The sequence below is a fragment of the Schistocerca serialis genome, chromosome 1 (genome assembly GCF_023864345.2).
Source record: "Schistocerca serialis cubense isolate TAMUIC-IGC-003099 chromosome 1, iqSchSeri2.2, whole genome shotgun sequence".
Classification (NCBI taxonomy): Eukaryota; Metazoa; Arthropoda; class Insecta; order Orthoptera; family Acrididae; genus Schistocerca; species Schistocerca serialis.
Window position 1 is genome coordinate 542,001,725 of NC_064638.1, and position 18,834 is coordinate 542,020,558.

General features: G+C 43.0%; 1 protein-coding gene across 1 annotated transcript in view; it reads right to left on the reverse strand.

The window, feature by feature from the left end:
* LOC126475112 (ankyrin repeat domain-containing protein 29-like) overlaps positions 1-18,834 on the reverse strand; it is a 607,001-nt gene that overhangs the window by 429,681 nt on the left and 158,486 nt on the right. Inside the window, exon 2 of the mRNA XM_050102700.1 lies at positions 2,339-2,449. Within this exon, the coding sequence (XP_049958657.1) occupies positions 2,339-2,449 (111 nt within the window). The remainder of the gene's footprint in view (positions 1-2,338; positions 2,450-18,834) is intronic.

The window sequence follows — 18,834 nt, forward strand, 5'->3', positions numbered from 1 at the left end:
GTAAATTAAAAATGTTGGTTTTGCATTCTTGTAGCATTATCAAAACAGCATTTGTGGTTATATTTGATTGGCCCTTCTGGCCGAATGATTAAAGTCATTCCTTTCAGTAACTTACTGTATTGGTCAATAATTAATCAAAAGTGTTGGGTCCTTCAGACCGTGATTATCTCCTTATGTTGAATCTTAAGGTTGTCATTCTGACATTACAGTTGTGAATGTTCAGCGGCCCTTCAGGCCTCGAGTTAAAGACATTTTATTGTATTTTGTGATATATATACAGGGTGTTACAAAAAGGTACGGCCAAACTTTCAGGAAAAATTCCTCACACACAAAGAAAGAAAATATGTTATGTGGACATGTGTCTGGAAACGCTTACTTCCCATGTTAGAGCTCATTTTATTACTTCTCTTCTAATCACATTAATCATGGAATGGAAACACACAGCAACAGAACGTAGCAGCGTGACTTCAAACACTTTGTTACAGGAAATGTTCAAAATGTCCTCCACCCTCCGTCGCACGGAATCCCTGATGCGCTGATGCAGCCCTGGAGAATGGCGTATTGTATCACAGCCGTCCACAATACGAGCACGAAGAGTCTCTACATTTGGTACCGGGGTTGCGTAGACAAGAGCTTTCAAATGCCCCCATAAATGAAAGTCAAGAGGGTTGGGGTCAGGAGAGCGTGGAGGCCACGGGATTGGTCCGCCTCTACCAATCCATCGGTCACCGAATCTGTTGTTGAGAAGCGTACGAACACTTCGACTGAAATGTGCAGGAGCTCCATGTTGTGTCGTACTTGTAAAGGCACATGTTCTAGCACCACAGGTAGAGTATCCCGTATGACACCATGATAACGTGCTCCATTGAGCGTAGGTGGAAGAACATGGGGCCCAATCAAGACATCACCAACAATGTCTGCCCAAGCGTTCACAGAAAATCTGTGTTGATGACGTGATTGCACAATTGCGTGCGGATTCTCGTCAGCCCACACATGTTGATTGTGAAAATTTACAATTTGATCACGTTGGAATGAAGCCTCATCCGTAAAGAGAACATTTGCACTGAAATGAGGATTGACACAATTTTGGATGAACCATTCGCAGAAGTGTACCCGTGGAGGCCAATCAGCTGCTGATAGTGCCTGCACACGCTGTACATAGGTACGGAAACAACTGGTTCTCCCGTAGCACTCTCCATACAGTGACGTGGTCAACGTTATCTTATACAGCAGCAACTTCTCTGACGCTGACATTAGGGTTATCGTCAACTGCACGAAGAATTGCCTCGTCCATTGCAGGTGTCCTCGTCGTTCTAGGTCTTCCCCAGTCGCGAGTCATAGGCTGGAATGTTCCGTGCTCCCTAAGACGCCGATCAATTGCTTCGAACGTCTTCCTGTCGGGACACCTTCGTTCTGGAAATCTGCCTCGATACGAACGTACCGCGCCACGGGTCTTGCCCCGTGCTGATCCACACATCAAATGGGCATCTGCCTACTCCGCATTTGTAAACATTGCACGGACTGCAAAACCACGTTCGTGATGAACACTAACCTGTTGATGCTACGTACTGATGTGCTTGATGCTAGTACTGTAGAGCAATGAGTCGCATGTCAACACAAGCACCGAAGTCAACATTACCTTCCTTCAATTGGGCCAACTGGCGGTGAATCGAGGAAGTACAGTACATACTGACGAAACTAAAATGAGCTCTAACATGGAAATTAAGCGTTTCCGGACACATGTCCACGTAACACCTTTTCTTTATTTGTGTGTGAGGAATGTTTCCTGAAAGTTTGGCCGTACCTTTCTGTAACACCCTGTATATTATATAATTTGTACCAGTGAACAAGTGTTTTTTTAATGTTTAATAAAATTAAATTGTGTTTGAAACGGTAACCTCATTTGGGTCTACACTTTCACTCCCTGCAGCCTTTGAGCTCTGCTTACCTTACGTTTTGGTTAAGTTTTCCCATGCCACGGCGTATCACAAATGAGACCACGGTGATCAATCCATGCAACAGATAACTTGTCCAAATGCTCCGAGAATCAATAATAACGAGTATAGGTAGCAATTAGATTTCTCATTTACATTTGCAGGTATCTGACATAAAACATCTTTTTGGCTCCAGTCACGATACAACACAGAAAAAACAGTTTGTCTACTCTTTTTGCACATGAAGATGAGACGGCAGTGATGGCACGTCCGAAGAACCACTATACCCACCTCACCTGTGAGCCATTCAAAAAGTCTTGAAGGAGTAAGACAAAAGCGGCTGGCATAAGCCCAAAGAAACGCAGATTTTAAGCGGCATCCGCTCGGGCTGGGCCTGGCCTCACCTTGTCGCGGCAGTCGACGTGGACGCGGCCCGTGTCGAGCAGCCTGGTAACGCGCTCCGTGTCTCCGCGCAGCGCCGCCAGGTGCAGCTGCACGTCCCACGGAGACTCCTTCTGCAACACGACACGGCACCGCACGCGTTACCAACACAGCCAAACTGCTATGACAGTGAAAATCATACGTACAATATCTACATTTGCAACGATTCTGAAATGGTTCAAACTTAAAATGAACACTACAAGTATATCACAGTAAACAAATAAAAGAAGAGAAGGAAATCAGACACCAAAACTGTAAACAATACAAAATACAAGAGACTGGCATGAACTGTCTCCAATTTGGGCAACAGTTTGCTGTAATAGGGAAAAAATCCACCAGCCGCAAAAATACGAGTCAAATTCTTGGAACAAACAGCCAAAGAGTAGGTTTAAAAAATTCTCAGTAGAGAAACATTAAACTTAATACTAAGTAAAATTTGCGTCACTATTTTTACTAACAGACATTATTGAAATATGAAAGTTTAAATTAGTACAAGTATGAAGGAGAGAAAATTGAGGGGAATGGGTGAGGATACACAAAACACGGAGGACAGATGAAATAACAAAATATATTTACAATAAAAATTGCATATCGAGAGAGAATTATAAGGAAAATTTTAGGTTCAATAAGAAACACAGAAACATGAAAATGAAGTAGCAATGGAAATGCTGAAAATGTAAAACGACCTAGACTGCGCCGTTTTTGTGCTTTTTTGCAGAATAAATGACTACAGGTTAACAAATCAGAATTTCTAGTATCTCTGGGATAGTAAATTAACGACAAACTGGATCTGAGAAGTTTCAATTAACAACAAACTGGATCTGAGAAGTTTCAAAGTGGAAATACAAAAGATAAAAGAAGAAGCAAGATAAATACAGGTTTTCAGAAGTATTAAAATTAAAATCTTCTTAAGCTAGGAGAGGCGTACGGACGACTAAGGAGTACAAGCCAATCAAGAACAACTCAGATCTTCCCAAATATTAAGGTATTGTGAGCAGTAATATTCAACACTGACACACGGGCGGATATCGTAGTCAGACTACCACAGATGGGCGAAAGACTAGAGAACCTTTACCGCGGAAACAACCCAATGAGTTCGCAGATTTCAAAGATGCGGCACTTGATATGTTTTGGCAGACTACTACAACCCCTCCATCTCTCTTTTTTCTTTCTCTAAAGCAAGGGATGTTGGTCTGCAACGAGCAGCGAGAACAGTTAACACTGTTAAACTCAACGACTAGTTACCAAATGTGCTACTGTACACCTTTCACGTCACAGGACATTTGGCTACTTACAAATGTGGTCTCGTCACCTGATGTTTCTGTAACGAAGTAAATTAAAGTGAAATTGTTTGAGGACATTTTTCTTACTAGGCATGTATTACTTCTGAACAATGAAAACATACTAACAGATCTAAAGCCCCACCCCATTTCATATCTGCAGTATTTACTATTTGTGCCATGTAACTGTGTTAGAATTATTTCAAGGCGTACGTAAATACATGTTAGCTAGTATAACATACGTAAACGATGTCAGAAAGGATAACCATTTCGTAAATTATCTACTTTTCCTCTGCTACATTGTCGATCTAAATAGTACAATAGATTTATATTATAAACTTATCCACGTCAAGAAGCAATGAAGGAGCTTCAGGTGTTGTGATCCGAAAGGTAATTCGGCCATTGACGAGCATTTCCATACGCTAACTTTGAGATTTCGAAGTAGTTTCCAGTGTGAATCAGTGGCTTGCAGCCAACAGCTTACTTTTAGAATTTTGAAGCGCATAGCGCAACATGTACGCCACGAAACTTGTAACCTTTTCCTACGTGGCAGAGGAGGTGAGGGACTTCTTTGGAACTCGCAGAGTTGATATCTTTACCTACTGACAAGGATATAACGATTGCTGCAACTCAGCTTACGTCGTCTTCTGCAGATCTTTCACTGCTAGTTTGACACTGGGTACGACATTCACGAGTTTTGAACCTCGAATTCTCTGTAATGTTTGTTTGAACAAGGTGATAGGTCTACGAGCCGTCACGTGGATCAACGTGATACATTTATTAGCATCACATCAGCACAGGATGACAAACATTCTATTAAGACGTGTACACAGTGTGCTCAAAGAGTATCGCTAATTCTTCAGGGAACTGTAATTAGTCAAAATAAGAAAAAAGCTAAGTAAATGTGTATCCGGAAATAAAAATTATTGATACAAGGACTATTTTGTCCTGTGATGGCCATGGGTTGGCACAACACGAAGTGCTTCTCGTGGTTACACATCCTTCAGCTCTCTTACTAGAATCACGAACGTGTGAGTAGGAACCTGGGCGACCACGGATCGTGTGACGTGCAGGGGAGACCCGTTGCACCACGTGCGCACATGGTCGATGAGTGCGGTATACACGAATGATTCCATACGTCTTCATAGCCAGAAAGCGAATAGGTTACGGTCAGGTGAATGGAGAAGGTATGCTGAATCTCCTCAACCAATACAACGCTCGTTAAATGTTTCATTTAGGTACTGCAATAAGAGGTTTAGGAAATTAAGTGTTGCCCTGTTTCCCGTAAATAAAATGTTTTCCTGCTGCAAGGATGTAGTTGTCGAATGGAAGAAGTTATTTGTCACGCAGGTTCAAATGGCTCTGAGCACTATCGGACTTAACATCCGAGGTCATCAGTCCCCTAGAACATAGAGCTACTTAAACCTAACTAACCTAAGGACATCACACATATCCATGCCCGAGGCAGGATTCGAACCTGCGACCGTAGCGGTCGCGCGGTTCCAGACTGAAGCGCCTAGAGCCGCTCGGCCACACCGACCGGCTGTCACGCAGGAACTGTCGGTAAAGAGAACCCAGTAATGAGTCTGATAAATTGTATAGCCCTTTGTGTTTGTTGCCCACAAATCCTGCCGATACATTGTTATTAACGAAATATGAAGCCTTCCTTCCCTTATCGCACGAGGGATTGTATTTGTCCGCGCTTGGCTACTACGTTCATTATTCCAGTCTATATAAATTTCGCATCATTAAAAAAATGATGAACTAGTTGTAGTTGTGAACTGCGGCTTTAGAGACCATTTGAAGAATTATAAGCTGGCAGGGCTATCTCGTGACCTGCATGTTTGCAAACGCCGTAAGTGACAAACTGTTCACGTAGAACTGACCATATTAGATCGAGGTTGTTGCATTCAGACGCTGCAGTCGTTTGCAAGTATACTTCTGTATCATCTACAAACAGTCACAACACTCGCTAGCCGATATCCAGCGTCTACTGCTATGGTACTTTTTGTGCCAAGCTCTTTATATCAGAGTAGCACTTGCACACTATGTCGTCAATTATTTGTTGGATGTATTTTTTTTATTACATGATCTTATGGGACTTAACTGCTAAGGTCATCAGTCCCTAAGCTTACACACCACTTAACCTAAATTAATCTAAGGACAAACACACACACCCATGCCCGAGGGAGGACTCGGACCTTTCCGGGACCAGCCGCACAGTCCATGACTGCAGCGCCTCAGACCGCTCGGCTAATCCCGCGCGGCTGTTGGATGTATTCCAATCTCTGGATTTCCATACGGTTTTATTCTTTACAACGCACTCTTAATACCGTAGAAGTTACTCCAGCACGTGTTATCATCCTTCTTCTTGTCACTGTTTCCCGCATGTTACTCTATTCGCTGATTCTGCGTAGAACCTCTTCATTTCTTATTTTTTTGGTCCAAACATCCTTCTATAACACCTGTGATCATATCGTGGTTTATGGGCCATGGGCCGTATCATCAATAATTTTTCGCCACACGATACATACAAGTAGGTGTTAATAAATTTTCTAGTATTAACAGAATCCGTATCTTTCAGTATGAATATGTGATGTTTTAAAATACGTTTCATTTCTTAAATTTTTGATCCTCGCGGGTGTTTGGCAGAGATGCAAGCAGACGAAAAACAACCGTCGGCGGACTCCGATGACACGGGATCGACAGCCATTTACCATGGAAGACATCCCAAAGCAGCTCGGCAAACCCTGCTCTAACAATGAAAACAAGAGAATAAGATATGGTAGAAATCGTTAAATTATAAAATCTGTTCAGTTCATGTTCGTCCTCAGCCACGCTTAGATGAAAACTAATGAGGAATCTGAGTAACATTTTAGACGTAGCGAACTCGTCAATATGTAGTAAGGTCTACATAATAAATTTTTTAAAGAATGTGATAAATTGTTCAGAAGATTTAATTTCTGCTTGAAGAACATACACTCATCAGGCAGAACATTATGACCGCCTGCCTAACAGCCGGAAGTCCAACTTCGGCATGAATATCGTCCACGACGCATCGGGAAGAAATGGGGCCTGGAGGGGTTTGGCACCACATTTAAGTCGGCCGTTGTGGCCGAGCAGTTCTAGGAGCATCATTCCGGAACCGCGCTGCTGCTACGGTCGCAGGTTCGAATCCTGCCTCGGGCATGGATGTGTGTGCTGTCCTTAGGCTAGTTAGGTTTAAGTAGTTCTAAGTCTAGGGGACTGATGACTTCAGATGTTAAGTTCCAAAGTGCTCAGAGCCATTTGAACCAAGCACCACATTTCCACACACAAGTCACCTAATTCCCGTAAATTCCGGGGAGAGGGCGATGAGCGCTGACGCCACGTTCAACCACATCCCAGATGTGTTTGATCGGGTTCTGACCTGACGAACTGGGGGACCAGCACATCAACTGGAACTCGCCACGGTGTTCCTCGAACCTTGTGACCTGCTGCATCATCTTGCTGAAAAATGCTACTGCCGTCGCGAAACATGAGCGTCATGAAAAAGTGTACGCGATCAGCAACCAGTGGACGGCACTCCTTCGCTGTCATGGATGCCAATCAGAATGTTCCCCTGAGCATAACGGCGCCGCAGCCAGCTTGTCTCCGTCCCGCAGTACAGGTGTCAAGGAGCTGTTCCCTGGAACACGGTGGATTTGCGCCCTCCTATCGGCATAATGAAGAAGTTATCGAGATTCATCAGACCATGCAACGCTCTGCCACTGCGCCAATGGTGCTGATGTGGTCAAGTGTCCATTTCAGTCGTAGATGCCGATTCGGTGTTAACATTGGCACAAGCATGGATCGTCCTCTACGGAGGCCCATCGTTACGAGTGTTCGGTGCACTGTGTTCAGACACACTTGCACTTTGCTCAGCATTGGAGTCTGATTTTAGTTTCGCCACAGTTCGCCCTCCTGTACTGTTTTACCAATCCGCTCGCCTACGACATCCGACATCTGTAATGAGGGGCAGCCCAACACCACGACGTCTGGTTCCGCCATTTGTTGAAGAAACTCACCGCAGCACTCCTCGAACACCCGACAAGTCGTGCAGTTTCCGAAATGCTTTTGCCGAGCCTTCGCAATTTGCCCTCGGTCAAATTCACACAGATCGCGCGCCGTCCTCATTCTACACACGGACAGCACACTCACTGATACTACATGCAGCGTGCGTGCGTCTGACAAGCAGTCATTCCTCGCCAGCTGACGCTGCTATCGCCTAGACGGGTTTATATCGATTGTAGGTCGATGATCATAATGTTCTACAGTATAAAACCAAATTTGAGTAACCGGTTTTCGTTTTCATATTTACATGTTAAGGTCTGCAGCTTAGATTAGGAAATGAGACACTTAAAGTAGTAAAGGAGTTTTGCTATTTGGGGAGCAAAATAACTGATGATGGTCGAAGTAGAGAGGATATAAAATGTAGACTGGCAATGGCAAGGAAAGCGTTTCTGAAGAAGAGAAATTTGTTAACATCGAGTATAGATTTAAGTGTCAGGAAGTCATTTCTGAAAGTATTTGTATGGAGTGTAGCCATGTATGGAAATGAAACATGGACGATAAATAGTTTGGACGCTTTCGAAATGTGGTGCTACAGAAGAATGCTGAAGATTAGATGCGTAGATCACATAACTAATGAGGAAGTATTGAATAGGATTGGGGAGAAGAGAAGCTTGTGGCACAACTTGACCAGTAGAAGGGATCGGTTGGTAGGACATGTTCTGAGGCATCAAGGGATCACCAATTTAGTATTGGAGGGCAGTGTGGAGGATAAAAATCGTAGGGGGAGACCAAGAGATGAATACACTAAACAGATTCAGAAGGATGTAGGTTGCAGTAGGTACTGGGAGATGAAGAAGCTTGCACAGGATAGAGTAGCATGGAGAGCTGCATCAAACCAGTCTCAGGACTGAAGACCACAACAACAACAACAACAAGGTCTGCAGCGAATTTGATAACCCAATTAAACGTGGGGTATCGAAACAGTTTTTCCAGTTTCAGATTTAGTCAGTACAGTCGATATTTCTCGTCACTTAAATATTAGAAGTAGGCAGTTTTATGCTCAGTCTAATATTTCTGCTACTCCTTCACCGCACTGTTGTCACCCTGTCTATATTTGTCGAATATTTTGAAAACAGGAAGTAATCTGAAATCCAAGTTCGTGTCAAAAAAGGTTGTGCGTTTACATGGTAGGGAAAATCGATTGTGGAAGTGGAAAACCGGCAGGAATCGCATTTCCAGAATCGATTTTGGAATGTTTAAATGAGCAACCAAAAGCGGTATCGGGAAACAGATTTACGAAATGAGGTTTTGGGAGCCCCACGTAAACATAATGAAATTGCGTACAGGTGAGCTGATCAACAAAGCTACTAATATCGCTGGTTGCTATACATTACGGTAAATATAGTTATGCTGAATATTGTAGTACATAAAAAGTACGGAAGTAATAATCAAACTTAAAGTTAAGAGCATTTCTTATGATTAATTGCACAGAGTAATGTATGTGTATATTTCCTGAATAGAATGTGCTTCAGTTAAAACTGCTACTTGAAGATTCAGAGATTGTAGATTGCGTCGGGTCAGCACAAAGTGAAGGTCTGTGGATAAATATAGCAACAAATCAGTAAGATCTTAGTAAAGCAATCAAAATCTTGAACTTATTGACGCTATAATAAAATTAAAAGCTAAACTCTTCGACGATGTAATACGAGAATAGAACTTGCGAAATTAATGACAAATATCTTCGGAACGATGAAGTGCTACGCAACTGGCGTTAAGAGTTGTTCCAAAAGATTTCGGGCTTGCAGCCGGTCGTCGTAAACTTCATTGTACGATATTTCGGCTGGACAACTGCCAGCCATCTTCAGGTGAGCCGAACGAGGACTGAGGCGTTAGAGTTACATATTACAAAAGCAGTCATTCGCAAGCGTCAGTGTATCCCTTTCCGGGGCTTAGTACGAAGACCAACGAATCACTGTGTGCTACATCTCTGACACTTTGATATTCTTATTCGGTGTTCCCATAGCCCGTGATTCACTACAATACGATGCTGCGCTGCAAACGTAAATTCTTAGAAATTTCTTCCTCAAATTACGGTCTGTCTTTGTATTAGTAGGCTTCTTACGGGCAGGAATGCTCTCTATGCCTTTGATGGTCTATAAACATGCAAGGGTCACTTTTAAGTATCGGTACAAAGTATAACGAGATAAGTCAGTTTTACAGAGGACTTAAACTAAGTCTCCCTGCATTGCTAAAGTTCATATTTGCGTTTCGTTACTGCTGCACGTTGATTCGTTGGAAAGCAGGAAATTAATATCCATCACAATACAGAGAGCGAGGGGGAGAGGGAGAGAAGCGTCGGATGACGCAATGCCGTTTTCGAGGCAAAATCGTTATCGTATTATTTAAACCAGTAAATCAATTCACAGGGGACAAAAATTAAAAAAAAAGAGCGTTGTTTGAATAGTGGTTGGAGTGAGGCGCGATGCTGAATAGAAACAAAGCTGTGTGGGAGTACTGGTGCCTGAAAAGACAACGAGGCTGACGCAAAAACCTATTTGGCGAGTGCGGTCGGCAGACCGCCGGCAGCAGCCAATCAGCGCGGGAAATTGATTGATGCGAGGGCAGAGGGAGCGCCCAGCACCTGGGCAGCGGCTCCAGTTGACGGCAGCTCTCCCACAACACGCGCACCTGGCTTCATACCGCGACAAGTGTAGCAGCTGGAGGACGGCTTCCTGAAGGCTCTCAGAAACAGATGTTCAAAATGCTGCCGTGGTTTCTCAACTGGAAGTTGCTCTTCGTGTTTTTACTTAGCTTCGATGACCTCAACCTGTTCCGTATAAAATATACCGGCATGCAAAACTTGAGGACGAAACTAACTTTTGCATGATGTGCCAGTACCAAGCAACATAGCTCGATGAAACTTTGACCGTACAGAAGACAACAAATAAACACGCAGTGAGACGAACACGAATGACGCTTTCGGTCAAAGACAGTAATGACACTTAAGTCACCTCAGTCATTATGGTCACCCGGACGTTACAAAAGGCGGTTCATGATGTTAATTATGGTGAATGATGACAAACTGAGCAGCAATACACGCTCTGCAACGTCCTCCCGTTCTGACCGCAAGGTTAATAAAGAGTCTTTGCGGTATGGCGCACCATTTCTCCCCCAGTGCGGTTGAGTGCTGCTGGATGATGTCTCCCCAATGCATCCCACACTTGCTCGACGGGATTTAAGTGGGGGTCGGGGAAGCGGGCAGGCCAATCCATCCGCCGAATGTCCTGTTGTTCCAAGAGCTCCTCCACTTGGCTGTCCAGTGCTGGACGTAGGCTCATGTAGCTTGAGGTGGGGACACGTAATGCGACCACGAATTTTGTTGAACGTGATCATCTTTGTAGTCCACGTGTTGTTATATGGGTGTACTGAGCTCCAGATCTTTGAACGTGGTACTCCCGCCAGTCGACACCGTGCTCTTTCCCCACGTGCTTCTTTTCAGGGGTCATCCGGCCCTGACTTCAGTTTTATGGATGCCAATGTGCGATTACTTCGAACAGCGCAGGCGGACTTCTTGGAACGAGACGATGTTCTGCAAATGGGCTGCCCCCCCCCCCCCTTACTTAGGTGTTAGGGTTAATGAGGTGATGGCGAACAGACCATTTTGTGCGTCCCTTTATAATCATGAAAGTGAGTGAACAAAAAAAGGGGGGGGGGGGGGGGCGCGTAGCCGCTTAGTCTCGAAAGTACGAGGACTTTTTTTTTTTTTTTTTTTAAATGCCGTACTAGTGGCCAGCGTGGGAACACGTTGCAGAGCTCGCATCCCCGTCGGTGGCGATCACACACCGTATTAAGAATCACGACTCGCCTTTTGTCAGGGGTCCGTCATGCACTGCAATGACTTTAGTGTAATTATAGTCTTTAAATAAAAATATAATTTCTTTTCGCCTCATTGCGTATTTCTTTCATTTAGCTTATGTACTATAATATGGCAGGATCATTCTACGTAGCATAGGGTCCAAGTTCCATGGAGCTGTATTACTCGATAGTGAAACATCACACCAAAGTCACGAGGGTTGAATGAAAAGTAGTGTCTCCACCTTCGTTAATTGTGTTTTGATGGGAATATTTTAATAAATCAAACGCACAAATAATCCTTACAATGAGATCTTTAATTAACAATATTCACTTTGCCACATAATCACTAGCCAGTTGGATACATTTCTCCCAACGATGAAAAAGTTTTCTGAAGCCGTCAAGAAAGAAGTCGACACTCTTGTTTCCACAACGTTCTCATCAGAAGCATTATGATGTCCCCGCAGATCGTCTTTCATTATAGGGAACTGATGAAAGTCGGACGGTGCTAAATCTGGACTGTATGGAGGATGCCGTACGGTGGTGAGATTCAGTCTCCGAAGTTCTGCGGTAGTGGCACGTGAAGTGTGTGGTTTGGCATTGACATGCCGCAGAAAATGTGACCCACACGTCCTTGCAGAATACCGATTATGCTTGCAGTTTCTCTCTGAACGAAACGACGATCGTCCTGGATCAGTCTGTCAACATTTTGCTTGTGAAACTCGGTGGCACTGTCACAGGACGTCCAACTCTTTGTTTCTCACGCGGTTCAGATGTTCCTGCCTCATCTTTAGTACTCACATCAACATAAGCACCATAAACTGCTTTCATTCTCTGATGCATCTCCTTTGGGGTGACACCTTCTGCTGTCAAGAATTTAATGACTCCAAGTTGCTTAAATCACATTGACCGACCGTTTGCGCAGGGTTCCATACTTTACACTATAACAACACAACGGTTCAATGCTAAGGCTTCCCGCCAACTGGAGCTGTAGAGTAGAGGCTACGGCACAAGCCAAAACCTGCCGCATACCAACGCTGCCAACTGTTGAGTTACGAAGTTGGACACATTACTTTTCAGTCAACCCTCGTATTTTCATCCTTAAGTTTTGCAAATCAGTATATAATCTGTTGAATATAACGTTGTATCGAGTGCTGATGGTGCTGTTCTACGTAAGAATATTGTTTTGTAGTTCTTGAAACCCATGGAATACGGGTTTTGTACTATAAATAATGACCGAAATTTGAGATACCAGTCATCTTACACACGGACCAATCACGTGTCTAGTAATACTCGTGAAAGTGAATCGCGTTTGTACTTTTAGCTGTTCCACCTGCTTCACTGTAGCAATGAAGGCAGCATCCTCTAAAAACACATTAGAACAAATGGTTCAAATGGCTCTGAGCACTATGGGACTTAACTTCTGAGGTCATCAGTCCCCTAGAACTTAGAACTACTTAAACCTAACTAACCTAATGACATCACACACATCCCTGCCCGAAGCAGGATTCGAACCTGCGATCGTAGCGGTCGCGCGGTTCCAGACTGTAGCGCCTAGATCCGCTCTGCCACTCCGGCCGGCACATTAGAACACTTGGCCGTCTAATTATTAGGAGTACGAAAGAAAAGAAGGAACAGAAAGATATGGTGAGGTAGAGAGAGGGAAAAGTGACGATAATAAATATTCGGATGATGGAGTTCTCATTATAATGTCTTGGTACTCCAGTGAACTAGTCAACAGACAAACACAGTCAAAAGAAAGCATAGGGAATATTGGGCTTCAACGTACGTCGACAGCTATGTAATTGTAGCACGAACTCTGACGATTTCTTATCCCACTCTTGTCCATTCAATGACATGTTCAACGTAATCCTCCCAGTACTCACCTTAAGCGATTAAGGGAAAATATGGAAAACTTATATCTGAATGGCCCAACAGAGATTTGTACACAGTTCTTCTTGAACGAGAGCTAAACACCTTTAGCACAGCGCAGGCTCACATTGTATTTAGTGTATTTTGAAGTGAGCTATTTACTTTAATTGTTTACTAATATGCATCTATTAACACAATCGTTCAATTTCTTTACCCTATCGTGGTGCAACACCGTTAAATAAAGGATTCACGTACAGCAGGAAGTATGTTTACATTCCAGTCCAGCCTCTCCCGTCACTGAGGCCACGGCCGGTTGTTTATTCGCCCATTTAACTTGCCTCGCATAGCAAATTCTTCACTGTGTTATCTTGTCAAATTAAAACAAACTGTGGACGAACATTAGTGTAGGATCTCATTAATGGTAAATGGCAACAACTCTTCCCAGAATGAAATTTTCACTCTGTAGCGGAGTGTGCGGTGGTACGAAACATTCTGGGAGAGTAAAACTGTGTGTCACAATGAGACTCGAACTCTGGACCTTCGGCTTTTGCGGGCAAGTGCTCTAACAACTGAGCTACTCAAACATGACTCACGTCCCGTTCCCACAGCTTTAATTCCACCAGTATTCATCTCCTACATCCTGAAGTCCACAGAAGCTCTCCTGTGAAACTTGCAGGACTAGCACTCTTGGAAGAAACGATTTTGTGGAGACATGGCTTAGCCAAGCCTGGGAGATGTTTCCAGAATAAATTTTTCACTCTGCAGCGCAGTCTGCGCTGATATGAAACTTTCCGACAGATGAAAACTGTTGCTGGACCGAGACTAACTAGGTGTTCTCGGGTCCCGAGTTTGGGTCTCGGTTTGGCACACTGTTTTAATCTACCAGGAAGGAACAACACTGTCATTTACAATAACAGTAACACTGTTACAAATAAAATTACATTTCTTGTAGCACTGAAGTCTGTCAGCAACAATAACTAATGCACGTCGTAACAAGAACGGATCGGGGGCGGGGGGCGCGGCAAAACGGCATATCTGCCCCGGGCGGCCATTTCAGGCGGTGCCAAATTCATATTCTTGAAGAAGAAAAGCTTTTTTCACGAAGCGCTTAACATCCAACGGACGTTTGCTAAGCTGAGCCGAATAAACCCGAACAGGTGAGTACCAATCCCTGTTTGTTTATGTGGCTGATTGTGTGTGTGAATGATAAGCGTACTTATAATTATTAGACAAATCCATAGATTCAGACTACCAGAGTGGAAACAGCACATAACTAAGATTACATATTATCTTCTCGATGTGCTCAAGAAAATGAATCCCCCCGCAGGAGATTCGAATCCTCCCTCGGGCATGGGTGTGTGTGTGTTGTCCATAGTGTAAGTTAGTTAAGTTACATTGAACAGTGTGGAAGCCTAGGGACAGATGACCTCAGCAATTTGGTCCCATCCAAAATTCCAATTCAAGAAAACGAAATTTTGCCAGGTCGCTACACTACTATGGACCAGCTGTACAGTTCCCGGTTAACACCCGCTTAAATACTGTTCTCGAATAGCGCGGAAAACGCGTTACACGAACACGTAATAAAGCTTAAGGAGAATAAATGCGGGATAAATAAACCTGTGATTCTGGCACGGTTGGTGAAATTATCAGGAGAAAAAGTTTTGAGAATGGCAGAATAGTTACAGAATTAGTGATGACAACACTGTTCCTTAGAACGAGGAAAGACGCGCTGCTGCTACGGTCGCAGGTTCGAATCCTGCCTCGGACATGGATGTGTGTGATGTCTTTAGGTTAGTAGTTCTAAGTCTAGGGGTCTGATGACCTCAGATGTTAAGCCCCATAGTGCTTAGAGCCATTTGAACCATTTTTTTTAGCAGACAATGTCAAAATAGACGTAATCAAACCGAGAAACCACACCAGCCTTGGGTACTATCAGCATTGGGTACTATTCGTATTAACAGCCTTTTCAGTATCAGACAACAACATTTTGATTTTTCATGTAGCAAAACGTTTGACGAACTTAGACGAGGTAATAGATTCTTTCGCAGCGAGGAAAGAACGCCGTGTAAAGCTGTAGCAAGATCAGAGAGAAAAAATGCTGGGATCTAAGGACTGAAGAAATGTGTTCTGTCTTGCTTGTCTCTTGCCTTTGTTTGTTTTATATTTCGTATACTTAATTTTATGTCACACAAAAGAGAAGATGAAGTAGGATGTCAAACCGGCCGACTGGGAGTAGGAGAGCCACTACAGGACATTTTAATTTCCATTGCCCTGAATATAGGTTTGATGGCTTCCATTACAAAATAGACACGTTTGAATTCCACAGAGCGAAATATAGTGACGTGCGATAGAAGAATGTTGTGTGAAGAGGCGTGGCACTGCAATTTGACCTACTTGGACCAAATAACATGTCTTACATTTCCTTGAACAAATATTATTTATATATCAAACTCTTCAGAAAGATTTGCGCTACAAAATAAACATATTATTGAATAACCGATTTTTAAAAAATTTTTGACGTCTATCTCAAACGATCGAGTGGGAGGGGGAGGCCTCCAAGATCAAGTTTTTGTCGCGGATCGGAAATATCATAGATGCAGGGCTGCGAGGTAGTGATATGTCTGGAAGACATACGGTGTAGCTCAAAGTGATCTACAGTAACTACACAATTGTGTAGATAACTGAAATGTCGTGATCAGTGAAAGACTCCAATACGAAAGCAGAATTAGAACAGAAATTATGTGAAAAAGGCAAACGGAGATGGAAAGAAAAAGAGCTAAAACAAGAAAATTAAATATTAAGGAAATATAGGAAACGAAAACCATTTTACCTTACCTTTCCAGGCGAGCGCTACTTCGTGTCTAATAGTATATAGTATTTCTGTAGACTGTGGGAAAACCGGAACAGAAGAGAATCGAAGCATTTGAGATGTGGTGCTATAGACGAATGTTGAAAATTAGGTGGACTGATAAGGTAAGGAATGAGGAGGTTGTACGCAGAATCGTGAGGAGGTTGTCCGCAGAATCGGAGAGGAAAGGAATATGTGGAAAACACTGATAAGGAGAAGAGACAGGATGATAGGACATCTGCTAAGACATGAGGGAATGACTTCCATGGTACTAGAGGGAGCTGTAGAGGGCAAAAACTGTAGAGGAAGACAGAGATTGGAATACGTCAAGCAAATAATTGAGGACGTAGGTTGCAAGTGCTACTCTGAGATGAAGAGGTTAGCACAAGAAAGGAATTCGTGGCGGGCCGCATCAAACCAGTCAGTAGATTGATGACCAAAAAAAAAAAATTGCTGTAGAACCACGCTGGGAGAGAGGGGGGGGGGGGGGGGTAACGAGAGAGAGAGAGAATAGAGTCGCCTACAATGACTGATGTACAATATCCTTATTCATAACAGCACCTGCATTGATTTCGCTTTCTTACTATCCTCCCAAAAAAAAATCTCTCTTAAAAAATATGATTTGTCTGTTATATGAAAAATGCGAACTGGAAGTCCAGAAGGGTGGAATTATTGAAAGCTTCTGATTCTATCAGAATCTGACGCGGCAAATTAACCGAGAACAATTATCTCATGAGACTTCGTAGGCACATCAGATGAGTTGATGCTTGCTGTTTCGATTTCCACTGAATGATGTGGCTATTGCCGTTGAATATATATCTGGAGTGGGGTTAACTGACCGCAATAACAATAATCCTGTCGTCCCTCTTGCTGTCTGACGAAATTCACCATCGTAGAGCTACGGTTCATAAAAATAGTCGCAAAGATTTGTAATAGGGCCTATTTACGCGCTGTCGGAATATTAACTCTAATTACCTAAACTGCTTGACGAAACAAGACGCAGTATGAAAATTAATAAGCACCAGATTACCGGCTTTCCGCGTGCAAAACCTCCGTAAACACGATAAACTCTCAAGTAGCAGGCACTCGTTATGCTAAAGAGCAGAGTAAACTACTTAATTTTATAAAGAATTGCATGATTCTCCAATTTACAATCATCTATATCGGTAATGACTGTTTTCATGTATCATTCCTCATAAACGACGAATAACAACGCTAATTATTCAACATATCAGTTGTTTATTATATACTTGGGTTTCCAGCAGGTTCTCGCGAGCAATATTTCGCTAGACTCTCTCAGATGGTCAGAGGCTACATCAACACTACTGCAGTTTTCCAGAACTAGCAAGATAAAACCGAAGTTTCACCGCCCCATGCCGTCATCAGGGATGTACGGATCAGTCCATACTGCAGCTCAAAGCTCTAATGACACTCGTCTGTAACGGTTTCAATGTTTTTGTGACGTACTACGCTGCCAACGATTACTATAAGAGTTATTTTACATATATGCTCCAGTCAGCAACAAAAATGCTTATGTAGACCATAGTGTTCCAATTCAAGCAATACTCTAAAAAATATGTCTTATATACAAGAGTAAACAGGGTGAACTACGGCCCCTATGCTGAACCAGATCTTGGGCCGAGTATCGATTAATCACTTAAAATGCTTAGTTGAGAAATATGAAACATACAACATTTTACATCGAAGCAGGATATAAAGAACTAAATATGACTGTGAAACCTACGCGTGGATGTTAACAACCTGGTTTCGAAGACATTAATTATATTAGCCTTCCTAAGACTTTGCGGAAGGATTTGTTTCCAGACAGAATTTTAGGAGTGGGCGATTCGCAGCATCATCTCCATTCTTGTGCATTCAAAGCACACTCGATCATAATGAGGTACACTGCTAGAGTGATGTAACAGACATCACGCCTTCATAACTATTCAGGACTGAAAGGAATTAAGAAAGTCGAGAAATTATTATGAAGACGGATTACTTGTAGAACGACCTCATTCTGGTCTGAGTGACTGGATTTGGGGGGGGGGGGGGGAGGGGGGATACGCCACTGTCGAATCAGTGGTAGTTCACACAATATGTCGGCCTCCTTCTTCAGGTATGTAGAGAGCAGATCTCCGTTGTACATTATTCAGACTCAGCATAAATGTGAAGCGAACTTTCCTTTTTAAGTGCGCTACTTCTTTAGTAGTCTTCTGTCAAGGCGAAAGTTTTTTTAAATGATGGAATAAAAAATACTTTTTGTTCGTCTTTAGCGTGCATAGTTTTCCTGAATATTTCTTAATAAATATCTGAGATGACTGGAATAAATGCGTTGATGAAGTCGTGGGCCAACGAAGGTTGGAGGGTTCTTCGAATTGGTATAAATGGGCATAGTTCGGTTTTTTATGTATGATGAATGGAATCTTTAGCTCTTGTCTGGCGACTACTAACGGCTTGGAGCAGGGTGCATACTTGATTAATCTGGATAACTTGGAACTTTCTGAGACAATGTCCCAGATTTCACACTCAATTCGTATTGTGGGAAGACGTGTCATTTTGCATAACAACTGCATCA